Genomic DNA, 15,525 nt, shown 5'->3' on the forward strand with positions numbered 1-15,525 from the left:
TGACAATTAAATCAATTATTAGGATAACCAAACACAAAATGTATATAAATCTGAATCTCATCTGAATTTATTGTTTGATGCCCAATCCACATTGTATTAGGTCTACACGATGGACTGTGTGGTCTACAATTAACCGAGAGGAAGACGAGAAAAACTCAAACAGAAGGTGGCGATATGCGTGATAATGCTTTAGTGTTTCTACCCTGTATTGTAAAAGAAGAAGACTTACTAACGTAGAAGAAGACCGAGAAGGCCTGCAGGAAGTTAAATGAACAGAGAAAATAAGGTAAAGAGAAAATAGTTTTGTTCAACAGTGAAGTTAAGGGAAACTTGGCTAGAACATCTAACGATAAGTTTTCCAAATGTGCCGATAAAGACGCAGCTCGTTACACGTAACAATAATTAGCCCTAACCAGCTAGTGACATGCTAACTACTTTACATATTCGATTAACCCCTTTTTTGTTGTTGTTAGTGCCTGAAACATTTATTATTAATTAGCAGCACCACGACGTCATCTATCATGGCTCACTGGCTACAGTATGACGGTAACACTTAACGCTTTTGGCCAACAGGACATTAACCTGTGTGTATCTTTGACTCCTCGACAGGTTGTAAACGCCCCTCTGGTTCACCGCTTTAAATGCCTCAACATGACTGAATAAGATCCAGCACTCGGTTACTGCGACTCTCCCAAACCAACGACAGTCCACAGACATGTCGTGGTGCCAAAGCAACAAGAGGATACATATTTAATAATACAACCGAAGATTCTTCGCACATCAAGGCTGAAAGCCAGACCTTTTCTATTTTTTTAAATTTTTTAATTTTTTTCTACTTGCAAATCTGCTACCTGAACGAGCTGTCTTCATCCAGACCATGGTGGATAACCGGTATGCTACAGCTCTAGTCATCGGCTCGGTGCTGAGCCTGCTGGCCACTGTCTACCTCTCCGTGGCTGTGGGGACTCAGCACTGGTTCCAGTACAGCAGCCCACCAGCGAAACAGGGCGTCAACGTCTCGGTGCTCAAAGAAGACTTTGTCAATTGCGAGTTTGATGAGAAGACCTGGAGTGAGAAGACCTACGGCTCATTGTTCCGCCTGAACGGCACTCTGGGACTGTGGTGGAGGTGCATCCAGGTGCCCACCAAGTCCCACTGGTACAAAGAGCCAGGTATTACTGTGTTCAAAGTGTCACACATTCTTTTCTGTGAGTAACCCCCTCCTCACAGCCCACAGTAAGGTGGTTCATTTCTAACGGTGGATCGCCAGCATAAGACGCAGAACACACCTACTTACAAAGTGTCCTAGTGTAGATATTGCACTTCATATAGCTTTAAAAGAATTCACTATTTTATATTTTGATCAAAATTTCATTACCTCGGGACGATCATGAAGCAAATGTGCAATATTAAAGGTAAAATGTAGCTATTTTTGATAGTTCTGTTGCTGCTAACCACCCTGTTTCATGTTTAAATTAGGCCGGTCAGGTGGCTGCTGTCTCCCGCTCGTCTCTGGTAAGAGTTTATGAAACCACCAGGAGCAATGTGGTCACTGCATATTAGAGTGTTAGTGGTGATCCTCCACTCTTTACCCTCGCGGCTCTTCCTAAAATCAATCCACAGAGCAGCCACTAAGTGTAGTTGTTCCAGTAACTAGTTGCGTTGCCCCAAAAACACCCGCAGGGGCCTCTGTCAACTTAGAACTTCGTAAAATTAATTGATTCTCTTCCGTTGCATTGGAACTATAAAATAACTAATGTCAGTGCTTTAGCGAGCCAGATTACAGCTCTTGTCTTATGAGGAAACTTTCCTCTGTTAGATACAATAAAAGGCGAAATTGTAATCTAAGGCTTGGGCCACTTTGATGAAATAACAAGTGAAATGGGAACGATCGTTTGATAGCTCTGTTTACTACTTTTAAACGCTCACAGAGGCTCGAGATTATTCACAAACTCTCTGAGAACTGTACTGCAGTTCCATAAAATGCTCGCTCCCACTAACCCGAGTCACTGCTACATCTGAGTACGAAGAAGAAGAACGTTCCTAAGAGAGAAAGGAACTCTGTATCATTGTCGTTATCGTAGTCGGAAAGATTAGAAAAGAAAAGTTAAATTTGGATCCCATCAGATGTTGTGGCGTTAGCGTAGCAAATGGCAGAAAACGGGAAAAAGTCAGTTTATTGAGATGAAATCTACACCAAGTTTGGTTTTGTAGGGTTTTCTTAAACGCCCACTCGCACACATGAAACCTGTGGAGCCAGATAACTTCCGACTTCAATCAGAGAAGTTAGAAGCCAAGCTATGAGAAAACGGCGAGTGGGAGATGGAAGATTGCCCTGGGACAGAGGCTGGAGTCGGGCTGCAGAGGAGATGAGCAAACAGTAAGCACACAAGGAAGTGGACTTGCACAAACACCCGAGCAACACTACCTACATCATGCATTCAGCTTGCCTGGCTCCACACTTGAGAATCAGCCTTGTTTATGAAGTGAAAACGAAGGGTGACCATCTTATAAGTCTGTATGTGCCTCTGCCCCTTAATAGATAATGTAGAATGTACTTTTGAAAGACATACAAGCTAAAAAATTATTTAAAAAAGAAGCTAATCACCTATAAAACCTGGTATGATGAGATTAATTTTATCTAGTGTCTTAATCAACAGATGATCATCATTCAGTCAATGACAGTGACGGCAGAGCACAGCCCCCAGAGTGCACTCACCAGAGTGGATGTCCAGGTAGTTTACAGTGTGCCAACCTCAGTCTCCCGGTTGCTGCAGTTCTATTGCTGTGTTTGATCTGTTTGTCTTGAGCGAAGGTATTGTAGCTGGCATCAAAAACATTAAGCTGAAAACGTTGTCAACATTTTAACTTGTGATTCTCAACTTACAGGTTACCTTAAGTGCCTTAAAGTAAAAATGATCTGTGATTATCACGAGAAAGTGTTCCATGGTTTCTTTTGATCAATGGAAGGTAACAAAGAGGTGAAGCAAATCAGAGTGAATGACTCCTAAAGAAAAAATAAATGGAATAAACAAAAAGCGTAAGCTGAAGTGATTTGTAGCACTGCTGTTTTGGCAGTTTTAAATGTCATTCAGTTGCCTCTCCAATCAAACTGTCGGGCTCATCTGTTTGGGACTGCGGCTGGCAGCAGTTGTTGTTCTGCTCTGATGAAGAACCAACGCTCAGCTGGTGGGAAACTTGTTCATGTGACGTCATGCTGATCTCACCGATGCTGTAGAGCAAAACAAGGACCGTTGTCCAAGAGAGTCCCCGAAGAGGCATCTGAATGACCGCAATTTGACAGGAACAGACTTTCTAAATGAAATACTTACTTGATGTACTTTTGAGTGTAACTGCAAACATTAGGTGGGGTTTTGATTATACGAGGGGGGGAATATATTTTGAAGAAATCCAGTTTTGCCTTAAACGAGTTCTTCTCACTGACTTCTCAACAACGCCCGCAGTACATTTCTATTAACGTTATGGCTACCTTGGTATAAACCTTGGTACAGTGTATCATCATGTTGCCCAGCGCTGTCTAACAATATCTATTTAGTGTATTTATATGATGCAAATTACTCAGTCGCATCTGTGCTCTTTTACTTTGACTTTAGACCCCAAGATGGAGACCACTTGTATGAGCTTCACTCTTCATGAGCAATTCATCCCTAAGTACAAACACTTAGGGATGAACTACAGTGAAGAGAATCTGCTGAGAACATGTGAGTCGACCTTCTTCCGTTATACTTGTTTTTATTGTGCCGCTGGCATAGTGAACTGCAGGTAAAAAAAACCCTCTGAGTGTCTTTACATGTGCTCACTATCAGCAAGTTAACCCCATTTTTCAAAAGAAGTATCAGAACGTGTGTGAAATGTGAATAAAGGAACACGGTTTGCATTTCACACACTGCATTTCGCAGCTTTGAATTGGGTGTGAATGCGTGTTTTTAAGACTTGAATCCTCTTATTGCGGCCTCTTGTGCAGATCTGTGGAGGTGCCAGTTTCTCCTGCCCTTGGTGTCGCTGGCACTGGTTTTCCTCAGTGGCCTCGTGGGCGTCTGCGCTTGCCTGTGCCGCAGCTTCACCCCTACATTTTGTGTGGGAGTGTTCCACTTTCTTGCAGGTGAGAAAAGTGCACTTTTATTTATGAGCACGTGTGCTCTCACAGTGGACCGCCGGTGAAGAACACTGGGGCATTACTTTGAGAAGCCGGTTCTTTTGGTCATGTTTGTGTGCTAATTGTCATTATTGTTTTTCTTTATTTGACAGGGACAACTGCAGAAATGCATAGATAAGCTGAAAACGGCTTGCTGGTGGAAGCATTTTAGTTTTTATAGCAGATGCTAATGTTAACAAAAATTCAGTAATCTACAGTAAGCATTTGTTTTGTCTATTCAGCTCTGAAGAAAATAAGTTTGAATTGTGCTGTGCATAAAGGGCACTTTATGGCATCACAGCTGCTTCAGTGAAAACTATCCTCACCTTGGTGCACACATGAGGCAAAGTGAAGCACTAAACAGCATTCTGATAGAGTTTGAAGGCTGCAGCGTTTTACAGATGCGTCAGCAGCAGAAAAGAAGGTCAATGGAAACGACGAAAGGGAGAAAAAAAATCTCCCATAACGAGCAAAAACACTGCTGGGATTTTTGCCTGTTTCGAAGATGATTCGATATACGTTGGTCGGCATGGAAATTACTTTTTGAATCATGTTTATTTCCTTTCTACAATGAATTCACGTCTTCCCAGATTTGGTATATTCTCCCACATATTCCCCTGGATGATAGCAACGCCTGAAGAAGACCTCTTTCTGTGGATTCTTTTTCTTTTTTAATTACAGCCACCAGCAATGGGGCCTTTTCCGTCACTATCAAGTAACATTACGCAGCTTAGTTTATTCATTTCAAACCAGTGAATGGATACATCTGATTCACATTACTTTTTTTCTTTTCTTCTTGGCTCTTTAAGAGCACTTCAGACTCGAAATCCAGCTAAAGACAATGGTATGCAACAAATCTCCTTTGGCCTACACTCAGATTATAGCTATTGTACTTTTTCTTTACCTTATCTCTGTCTTTTGTGGACACCAAGACCTTTTAATGTTGCTTTGGATTCCCTTTTTTAGTATGTACCAAACAGTTGATTTTGTGGTCTTTATTGCTGCTGTCTTTCAACTGGATCCATCAATCAATGAACTGATTTCTTTATTTATGCAGCGTGAAGAGGAACCGTTTCACTTACCTTCAGAACTCATTTGACTCCACATTCGATAACAGCAGCAGCTGCCAGATTACAAAATGCAGTACTTGTATTTGAACAAACGCAAACGTAACGCCTGATCAATTGATGATGAAATAACGAGCTTTTGAGTGAACCTTTCGATTACCTTTGAAGGTTGTACCCGTTACACTGTAATTTCTCTCATCCCACCGTCTTCTCGTTCTCTCTTCTGCTTATCAGGTTTATGCTCCCTGAGCACCGTCTGCTGTTTCCGGGCGGGAGTAGATTTGCTCCACCACTATTACAAACCACCACAGGGGGTTGAGGGCTCGATGGGCTGGTCTCTCTACCTCGCCCTTATTTCCTTCCCCCTGCAGATGATGGCGGCTGCTCTGTTCCTGTGGGCGGCCAAAAGTCACCGCAAGAGTTACACCCGCATGACTGCTTACAGGGTGGCGTAGGAGGCGGGGTTTTAAACAGCTGACGGGTCTGAAAACCTCCCAAAAACAGTTTGTGGTTAAAGGAGGTTGTGAATGCAATGAGGTGTGCAGGTTTGGACTTCGCACCTCCTCTGTCTCAGTCTTCTAGAAAAAGCAATGGCAGGTTACCACTGACCAAAATCAATACACAATGTACGTTTGCAGCTAATCATCAGAAGTGCTCATAAGTAGAGGTTTAATCATTTTAAGGTGGCGTCATCTTGCCTTTGCTCACCCAAAGCATGTTTTTTTCATATGTAATCTGTAAAAGTTGGTATCAACTGTGTTTCTGTGCTCTTTCTTTCTTTCTCTTTGTTTAAAGCCTTCTTTTTGGGTTGCTAAAGCTGCTCACCACATTGACCTTAACTCAGTTCAAGATTATAAACTTGAGCTGTCATGAATTTTAGACCCGGATTTCTCCGAGTCGAGGTAGCTATCTCTGTTAGAGGAACATCTCTGACACGCCTTTATTTAAGTGTTTTGGTGTCCTGTGTTTGCACAAGTTTAAATATCAAGCCTTTGCTCTGCATGCCTTTCAAGTTGACCTTTCCAGCGTTTGTGGTAATTGTTGATTTCAGCCTGTGGTATATGCTGACTAAATGTCATGAAATGTCACTCACTAAAAATGGAACCACTCACCTTCCATTGTCACTGTTGTTGGTAGATCTAATGTCTAATAGCACAGGTAATTAGATTTTCTTTAGACTGATCCAAATCAATTGGATGCCACTCGAGGAAACCTGCGACCTTCGGTCCAAACTTTATTACTGCCATTTTACACTTGCAAAAAGAGAGATTTCACTTTGAAAAAGACTTAAATGTTGAAGTCAGCTTTCTAGTCCCTCTGTACTCATTTCTAATGGATGATTAACTTATCGGTTTGTTAGTTTTATGCATCAGTTTAAGTCTTTGAAGTATTTGTTATGTTGTTGGTATTTTGACCACCAGTTGAATTAAAAAAATTTAAGAAAAGTGACACACATTGATGTGAATTTGAATTGCAACTTTATATGTCCAGAACTCCTCATTGCTCAGCACAAATAAGAATTGTGATGCTTTTATGTCACAATGTTTGGTTATACAACTGATACGGATGAACTTGTGCTTTTGTTAATGTTTTTATGTACTCTAAAGCACACTTGTATTGTTCGGTATCAATAAATTTGACATTTGCCGACTTTCGTTGATGATTTTTTTTTACTTTTGTTTAGAAATTATCCCGAACGCCTAACAATTAGTATAGTTTTGTTTTCTAAAGAAAATGAAACAACCATTGTAACAGCATGAGTCTGGATGGTGTCATGTTTTGTGAATGGTTGCTTTCCTGACCAATCAGAGCAGGGTGGGGCTTTAGAGTATAACAAACAGCACACATCATAAGGCACAGTGTGAGAAAAGTGTCCCAAATAAAACCGCAAACCTGTAACTGTAACTGAGGCTCCTTGACACATCTGGTAAAGTAAAGTCAGGCTTTTAGGATGCTTTTGTCTTGACAACAACATTTCTGCTGACAACTGAGATGCTCGTTATTTGTTTTTTATAAACTCAACATGACAAAGTTGAAGTGATTCATATCTCTATTTATTTAAACATAGTGTTGTGCAAAATGATCACAGTTCATCTGATTAGGCAAATTAATTTCATAGTACTGAGCGGATGGTGGCTGTCCAATTCATGACGGTGTCGTTCAGCTACATAAAGCAACTAGTGTTACAGATAAGCTTTGAGTTACACCTCACAGAGGTAGTAAAGCTTTAGAACTACTGTTTTGCATTGCAGGACCTTAGTCTTATAACAATCTCCAGTTGTGACTGTCATTGTAATACATTTGTGCGTGTGCTTATTAGAGGTGATTAGAGCACGTTTGCATATTTATTTTTTTTTGCTCTCAGTCTTTCTTTACACATATGGAAGGGAAGGTGAAAGTGGTCTTCCGAGCTAAATGGAAAGCAATCTTCTTCTCATAGTAAGCGCATTCATTCACAAAGAAAGGGTAGAGCTCTTCTCCCTCGTGCTTCACCGTCTCCCCAGAAAAGGACATGAACACGGGGTCCCCTGGCCGCAGAAGCTTGAAGTCATTATCCTGGACAAGGCATGCAAATTTGACATTTAGTGTTTGTCACAGGCTGCTAAATAGGCTCCATGAATCCTTAAATAAGTGTTCGTATCAATCCTGCATGTTTAAGCGATGGCTTAGGCTCTATAATTTGCTGCCAACTTATACTGTACCTGTAACTCTGGGTGTATAGCAGCAGTTATTTCACCAGCCGAGTCTCTTGGGTAGTCAACACTTTTCAAGAAAGTGTATGCTTCCACTTCACCCCCCTCAAAAGTGCATCCTGTTGGCAGAGGAGCAATGGTGTGAGCGGTGTGTAATTCTGGTGTTATTTAGAGTATCAAGGCAAAGTGATGGCAGGTTTTGAGCTATCTGTTTGTTAGATTCGTGCTGCTGAGGCAGAAAATCTGGCCATATAAAACTAGTTACCTCCATGTTGGTTAATGCAAGGGAGATGTTAGTGTTAGTTTATCTAGAGTATAAAAAGCATCGAAGGGAATGACTCGTTTTGAGGTACACTGGTTTTTGCAATGCACATTCCCTTGCCTGAAACAGCTGAGATACCGCAGTTCACGACTTTGCTTTCCATGCCCACACCACGCCGCATTGCGTCAAAGTCACTTGACATTTTCATGGAATTTATTTGGCGTCTTTGTGGACTCTTCAACATGACAACAAATTCATGTGTATGGCTGTGCATAGAGATTTTCGTGACTGCAGTTTTACATCCCACAACTGTAGGGGGAGCCAAAGAACAACAAAAAAACGCCAAATTCTCTAGTGTTACTTAAAGATAACGTTTTTTTTAACAGTTTGCTCATAATACAGCCCTTTAAACAGCAGGGGTTACTCCTTACCAGAATTGAACTCCTGCAGCCATGTTACTGTGTGATCCACTGCTTCCTTAACCATGTTAAAGATATCAGCTCTGAGCACACCGTTGGGTTGAGGCCCGACCTCTATTGCTGCAAAAGATGAGAGAAGAGAATGTTCAGCACAGTTGTTTTGAGAAAATAAATCTTGAGCCATTCGAATATCCATGCAGTTACCAAGGCCATGCTTTCCCACTGATTCCAGGGAGTAAGCGTCGGAGATGGGTATATCCAGCTGCACTGCTCTCACAGGCATGGAGGTCATCTTACTCTGAAAACAAAACCAAATGGGATGTTTCTTTACTGCTCAGCATTCTTCAGCACAGCTTCTGGAGTTTGACTTCTGATTCAGATTAACATTCATTACGCATAGTATCCCTAGATTTACGTCGGAAAGACTCCTTGAAGTTTCTACCTGTATATACTTATAAATGTGCAGAGTGATCCAGTCTAAAGAGTAGAGGATGAGGCACAGGCCCATGTTGGCTGTTGTGTTGTGGAGATCTATGAACAGGTCCACGGCCTCCTCACTTCCTTTGGGTCCCAGCTGGGCATTCAGCTCCTGAGCTCTCCTCAACTCGTAGGGTGTTGTATCTGTTATGGGGGAACTGGAATCAAAATAATTTTTAACATTGCTATCACAATGTAGACCTCTCCAATGTACATATCAACCTATTGTAAACCTGTGCAAGCAACATTATCTACTTAAAGTTTTGGCGCTAGTTTTCTTCTCAAGCTTACCTCAACAACGCATCTGTAAAACAGCGGTTGAGATCCATCTCTGTGTATCTTGTGCAAGCATCAACAGCTCGTGGATTTGCCATGACAGCAGTTATGGAAGCAGATCCCGTCTTATTCACCGCATGTTTCTCCATTTCCCTCACAATGTACACCCCTGTCATCTCGTTTCCATGGGTGCCGCCACAAATGGCAACACTGGAGAGCGGTGGGAAAAAGATGCGCTCCATCTTTTGCAAGGGGATACACAAAGGTGTTAGGCGTCTGTTGCTGCTTCCCACTTAAATGTCTTTCATCAAAATTCTCATCAAAGCAGCAAGTTTACAGCCTGTCACGTTCGCTGCCTGGGCAGAAACTGAGCTGAAAAGTGTAGCATTCTAGTTGATTTACTGGTTCAATCATTTGACCAAATGACTGACTGACAAAGTTTTTACACATGAAAGGATCCTCCAGCATATCTGTTAATCTTTAAATAAAGATTTACATACAGATGTAAATACAACATTACCCCCCCCTTTTTTTTGTCTGAACATTGTCTTGAATGACTGCACAGATAACAAAAAGTTGTTGATTGATGAATGGAACTCAACCTATTGACAAAATGTGTTGCAACACAAGGGAAGGCAAAAGTACCAACGATCTGAACCCTTTTTCTGTGATGAGGGGAAAACAACTCTTTGTGTCTTATGGCTGAAAAACTCCCCAAATAATCACTTACAGCAATAGGCTTCAGTTTGTTACAATTACTGAGAAACCAAAGAGATTTCTGAATACTTTTGACCTCCTGCATACAAGCATGCGAATAAGACTTTACAACTTCTTTAAATTGAATTTATCAGGACATGGAGAAGAAAAATAACAAAACAACAAAAACACCTTCAAATGTAAATACGACCTCAGATGAACAACAAAACATGACATATTATACTGTTTTTGAGAAGAAGAAGTGCTGAAGCAGTGTGTGGAAAAAAAAGGAAAACCCTCACTGGTTCCACAGAAGTTAGGAGGGTAAGTAGCAGTCAGGTGCTGCTGATCAAATGCACTTGACTAATCGAGCATCAGCGTCAGCAGCACAAGTGTGAGCACCTTTATAAAAGCAGACGTTTTGTCTGTTTTCTGGTCTGGAGCATTCAGGTATTTATCAAAGAAGCAATTGTTGCTGCCCATCAAACTGGGAAGAGTTGTAAGGCCATTTCTAAATAAACTGGAGTCTGGCATTCCACAGTGAGGAAAATGATTTACAAGTGGAAAACATTCGAGGCACTTGCCAATTTTCCCAGGAATGGACGTCCCACCAAGTTCACCCCAAGGTCAGACTGTGCAATGCTCAGATTAACTGGAGTAATTGCTAGCGGCACATCTCAGCCTCTACAGGCCTCAGTTAGCATGTTAAATGGTAAAGTTCAATTAGAAAAAAAACTGAACAAGTATGGCTTATTTAGAAGGGTTGCAGGAGAGCCTCTTCTCTCTAAAAAGAACATGGTTGCACAGCTTGGGTTCGTAAAGCTGCATTTAAACAGACCACAAGACTTCTGGAAAAAATGTCTTTTAGATGGACAAGATGAAAGATAAGAGGCTTGGTCAGGATGTACAGCACCGCCAACACAGCATTCCAGCACAAAGGCCTCAGACTAACACAGTGTGGAAGGTTAAAGAATGGGCTTGTTTTGCAGGCACAGGAGCTGGACGCCTTGCCATCATTGAAGTGACCGTGAACTCCTCTGTATACCAAAGTATTCTAGAGTCAAATGTGAGGCCACGGGTCTGACAACTAATGCTTGGCTGAAACTGGGTCATGCAACAGGACAGTGGAACAGAATGGCTGAAAAAGAATGAGGGTGTTGCAATGACCCAGTCAAAGTCAAGACCTCAACTTGATTGAAATGTTGTGGTGGGGGGCTCAAGAGAGTTGTGCATAAATGAATATTCTGCAATGACCCTCAATGAACTGTAGAAACCTTGCAAAGAAGAATGGGTCGTGTCCTGATATGTTAAAACCTTAGAAATGAAAAAGAGTTTATTCCTGTTTGACAACTACACTGCTGCTTTGTTACGAATTTGTCTTGTAGTCGAGCAAATCCAGTCTACAAGAACTGAATGCCTATGTATAACCGGGATTAACTCCAGCGGGATCAAATAAAAACTACAAAACAATTACACATTTTTTTCTCCTGCACTGAAAGGATCTTGAGTTTGAATATGTACTATTCTTTCTGTCATCAAATAAGTGTATCCTGCGGCTCAAACCAGACTTACAAGTATGTCAGATATACATTATTAATCTCTCTGATTAATTCATATTCTCTATCAAAGGTGGAGCAAAAACAGGTCAAACCAGCCACTCATTTACAAATGGTCTGCATAAGCATTTGTAACAACAGCTTAGGTATTTGTGCACATTCACTGAATGAGACAGAATAGTAAGGAGGATATTGTATAAAAAAAGAAGAGCAATACATATAAGACACGGTATTTGGTATAAAATTAAACTTATTGTAGTTAGACTGACTAACAATGACCAAAAGGTTACGGTCATTTTTCAGATCATGAAGCTGACTCATCACTGTTACATACCTGTTTGAGTTTTTGATTGAATGCAAGTAGGTTTATTAGAGTTGTCAGTTACTTCTCAAAAAAAAAAAGTGTCTAGCAGACCAAGAAATATTTTGCAAGGTGAGTTTTACTATCAACTCTGCATTTATTGGGAAACCATTAAACACAAGCCAATACGTAAATGTATTTGTCAAATGAACAGCTACATTTTCAGAGAAAGCTTGGAGGATCGTTGAGTCTTGGAATTTACTTTGGGATTCTTTTTCTACCAGAAACCACAGGGGATCATACTGTACTGCAAGGGGCCCAGCTTTTTAGGGAAAATTCAGTCACTGTCCTTTTGACAACTGCATTTCAAACCGCATGTTTTACTTTGGATGAATTCCTTTTGTACATTTTGTACATTACATACAAATGTCTGCTTTAACAGTTGGGGGATTTTAACCTTCCCATTTGGTACAGTATTTATTTTTTAACAAAGGATCAATATGACTCAAAATGAGAGTTTTGAAGAGATCTATGCGTTTACGATTGTTTTTGACAACTACTGTTAGTCCTCCTCTGGACACCCACGAGTGGAGGCTAGTGTACAGCTGCAGCAGACTAACTCATTTGATACCGTTTGTCAAAGTCTGTCTCTGCAGTGCTGTTCTTCTTGGTTTAACTCACACATCTCCATATGGTAAACTATAACAAGACAGTTCATTCTAACTAAAAAATGTGTCTGAAACATGAAAAAAATAAACCAAAAAAGTCAGTCATTTCTTACCTCTGTGTCAGAATTCAGCTCTGTATATCATTCACTGAACTTCAGCAACCTTTGAACTTTGAGGGGGGAGTCATCTGCAGTGTTTCACTCAAGGCCTAAAAGCAGCTTTCCAGGCCTGAGCTGGTCACATGCACTAGCGCAGCTCACTTCAATACAAACTTTTTCCATTTGCAGTTGGCAACCCTGCCTCCCTGAGTTGTCTGTTCCTCATTCCCGTGGCCCTCCTCTTTCTCTTCTTGCAGCTCAAATTTCAAGCAGTTGAAGATTTTTTCGTTATGAAACAGACCCTCGCTCTCTGTTATTTCCTACCACACCAGCAGGAGCCGCTCTCGGTGCTCTTAGGCCTCTGGTGCAACTCACCTGAGTCACTGCAACAAGAACAACAATAGCAACCGTTTATTTACATTTACAACAGCTTTGCAGTATATTTACATGAATATTTCATCGATTAATTTGTTTTGGGTTGGGTTCATTAAACTAGGTAGTCACTAATAGCAGCTTATGAACCTGTTTTTTTAACCACTCAGCAGTGTCTCACTGAAGTTCTTTCCAGTTTGCTGATTTAGTGGTTAGTTCAGCTTGTTCAGTTTCTCTTGGTTCCCTTTTTTCACGCTCTGACTGTAGTTCCTCCCAAGCCTTTTCGACTTTGTGACCTCTTCGAAATGTAATTGTATTGTCTACTGTCAAAGTGATTTGATTTATGCAGCCCAACATCAGAAAAGTTAGTTAAATTAATTCCCCCTTAAAAAAACCCTCTTAACTGGGACAAACATGTAAAAAAACACCAGAGGTGTCTTCATGTAACCGTGGCAGGAATCAGAACTTTATTAATTAAGTTAGTTCAGATCTACACAGCTGATGTAATTTTATGAAAAGACTATAGACTGGGACTCTCTAGTGTAAAAAAATGTTAGAAAAGTTAATTACCTCATAGTTTCAGCTCCTTACAACCCCTCAAGTCTCTGTTGTTTCTCCCAGGAGGGAGAAGTCCTGACTCTATTTAGACGTGTAATCCTATTGGGGACTTGATCATAAGCTGCTCTCTCTCACTCGTTCACTCTCTTTTATCCTCTTCTTCTCTCTACCCATTCACTTTAGTTCAAGAGATTTCATTTCAATTTAGTTAGATCCAATATGCCTCTCTGGCATGAATTCCGTCACAACAGTGACAAAGTGACAAAGAACCATCAGTGAAATGGTACAATGGAGCAGGCTGAGCTGAGTTCTATTGTTGCTCAGCTCTTTACATCTGGCCCGTAACAAGTTTGGCTTCGTACTTAAGAGCCTTCACCAGTTTCCATTGAGCTGTTTTCATATGACGTATGTTTTTAATTTGCTGTTGAAGATGGCGTAAACATTCTCAGGCCCATGAATAAATGAACTAATTATAAGAATTTCAATATCAGCAACTCAGTGTAACACATCCTCTGCACATCTCTGTGTCTTCATTTCTTTCCTTGGAGAGAAAAAATAAAATAATGTTGGTGTAGGATATTAGTTTCTTACTAAGTCTAGTTTTTATATGAATTGGTTAAAGACCATCTAAAATGTCACTTAATGGGAAGATTAAAGCAGATTTAGTAAGAATTTTGATTTCCCACTGGTGCTCCCTGGGCAGGTATACATAAAACACTAATGCCACAAATGTCATCATTGTTTGAAAGTTGCACAAAGCTTTGGAGCTGATGAATAATAAACTGACTTCAGTATGATTTCAGATAATGTAACTTTTCCGTAGGCGTAATCCATGTCATTATGATGGCTCCACCACAGAATGAATGTAGCTGCACTGGTATTTTTACTTAACTTAGCTCCACCGCCAAGCCAACGGGAACCCCCAGCAGCCAGAAACAAACAAGCAAACTGTGACAACTTTTTAGCTGATGCCTTTCAGTCTGACATTTTTTTCCCCAATGCCGTTTTACATGACAACTTTTTAGCTGATGCCTTTCAGTCTGACATTTTTTTCCCCGATGTCATTTTACATGACAACTTTTTAGCTGATGCCGCTCAGTCTGACATTTTTTTACCCGGTGCCATTTTACATGACAACTTTTTAGCTGATGCCTTTCAGTCTGACATTTTTTTCCCCGATGCCATTTTACATGACAACTTTTTAGCTGATGCCGTTTAGTCTGACATTTTTTTCCCCGATGCCATTTTACATGACGACTTTTTAGCTGATGCCTTTCAGTCTGACATTTTTTTCCCCGGTGCCATTTTACATGACAACTTTTTAGCTGATGCCTTTCAGTCTGACATTTTTTTCCCCGATGCCGTTTTACATGACAACTTTTTAGCTGATGCCTTTCAGTCTGACATTTTTTTCCCCGATGCCGTTTTACATGACAACTTTTTAGCTGATGCCGTTCAGTCTGACATTTTTTTTCTGAGGCCGTTCATTGTGAAAAGTTTTTTATGATGCCTTTTGGTCCGATGAATTGTTTTTATCTGGCTGTTTGGTGCGAGTGTGACAGAGGTTTTCCTGAGACCTTATACCTTTTCATCTGAGGTCTGACTCTGAGGCCTGATGCTGAGGATGTCCTAAAATGTATACTGTAGTAGTATGATGATTCCACAGTTTGCAGTAGAATTTGTAGTTTTTGTGTGTCATGCAACCTAAATCTGTTACATAAAACTTTGATCCTATCAAGGACACAAATCAAGCATCTTTTCATGTTTACTTCTCTCCACAGGCCAGTATTAACTCCATTTTGTTGTTATTTGCTTTACATGAGTCAAACTTCACGCACAGATCACACACACCCAACAATATGACGCACCCATCTGCCGTGCTGTGATATGATGCCTGAATTATTGACATATCATTGGGGGGGAATC

General features: G+C 40.7%; 2 protein-coding genes across 3 annotated transcripts; one reads left to right on the plus strand and one right to left on the minus strand.

The window, feature by feature from the left end:
- The first annotated feature begins 211 nt into the window (after positions 1 to 211).
- On the plus strand, positions 212 to 6,868 carry cldnd1b (claudin domain containing 1b). 2 transcript variants are annotated; one of them, XM_072385024.1, is made up of 6 exons: positions 212 to 286; positions 610 to 1,172; positions 2,661 to 2,735; positions 3,615 to 3,722; positions 3,986 to 4,123; positions 5,458 to 6,868. In XM_072385024.1, the coding sequence occupies exons 2-6, from the start codon at positions 878 to 880 to the stop codon at positions 5,676 to 5,678; spliced, it is 837 nt and encodes a 278-aa protein (XP_072241125.1). In that variant the 5' UTR covers positions 212 to 286; positions 610 to 877; the 3' UTR covers positions 5,679 to 6,868. The 2 variants fall into 2 exon arrangements, with proteins under 2 accessions (XP_072241125.1, XP_072241126.1); XM_072385025.1 differs by lacking the exon at positions 2,661 to 2,735.
- A 393-nt stretch (positions 6,869 to 7,261) lies between these two features.
- On the minus strand, positions 7,262 to 13,718 carry LOC140305961 (N-acyl-aromatic-L-amino acid amidohydrolase (carboxylate-forming) B-like). Its single transcript, XM_072385026.1, has 8 exons — positions 13,612 to 13,718; positions 12,685 to 13,052; positions 9,366 to 9,592; positions 9,040 to 9,232; positions 8,802 to 8,895; positions 8,610 to 8,717; positions 7,926 to 8,035; positions 7,262 to 7,779 (listed from the first exon to the last, which is right to left on the minus strand). Exons 3-8 carry the CDS (start codon positions 9,590 to 9,592, stop codon positions 7,585 to 7,587), a joined length of 927 nt encoding a protein of 308 aa, XP_072241127.1. The 5' UTR covers positions 12,685 to 13,052; positions 13,612 to 13,718; the 3' UTR covers positions 7,262 to 7,584.
- Between the last annotated feature and the right edge of the window lie 1,807 nt (positions 13,719 to 15,525).

The sequence above is a fragment of the Leuresthes tenuis genome, unplaced genomic scaffold (assembly GCF_036924035.1).
Source record: "Leuresthes tenuis unplaced genomic scaffold, fLeuTen1.0.hap1 SCAF_4, whole genome shotgun sequence".
NCBI classification, from domain to species: Eukaryota; Metazoa; Chordata; class Actinopteri; order Atheriniformes; family Atherinopsidae; genus Leuresthes; species Leuresthes tenuis.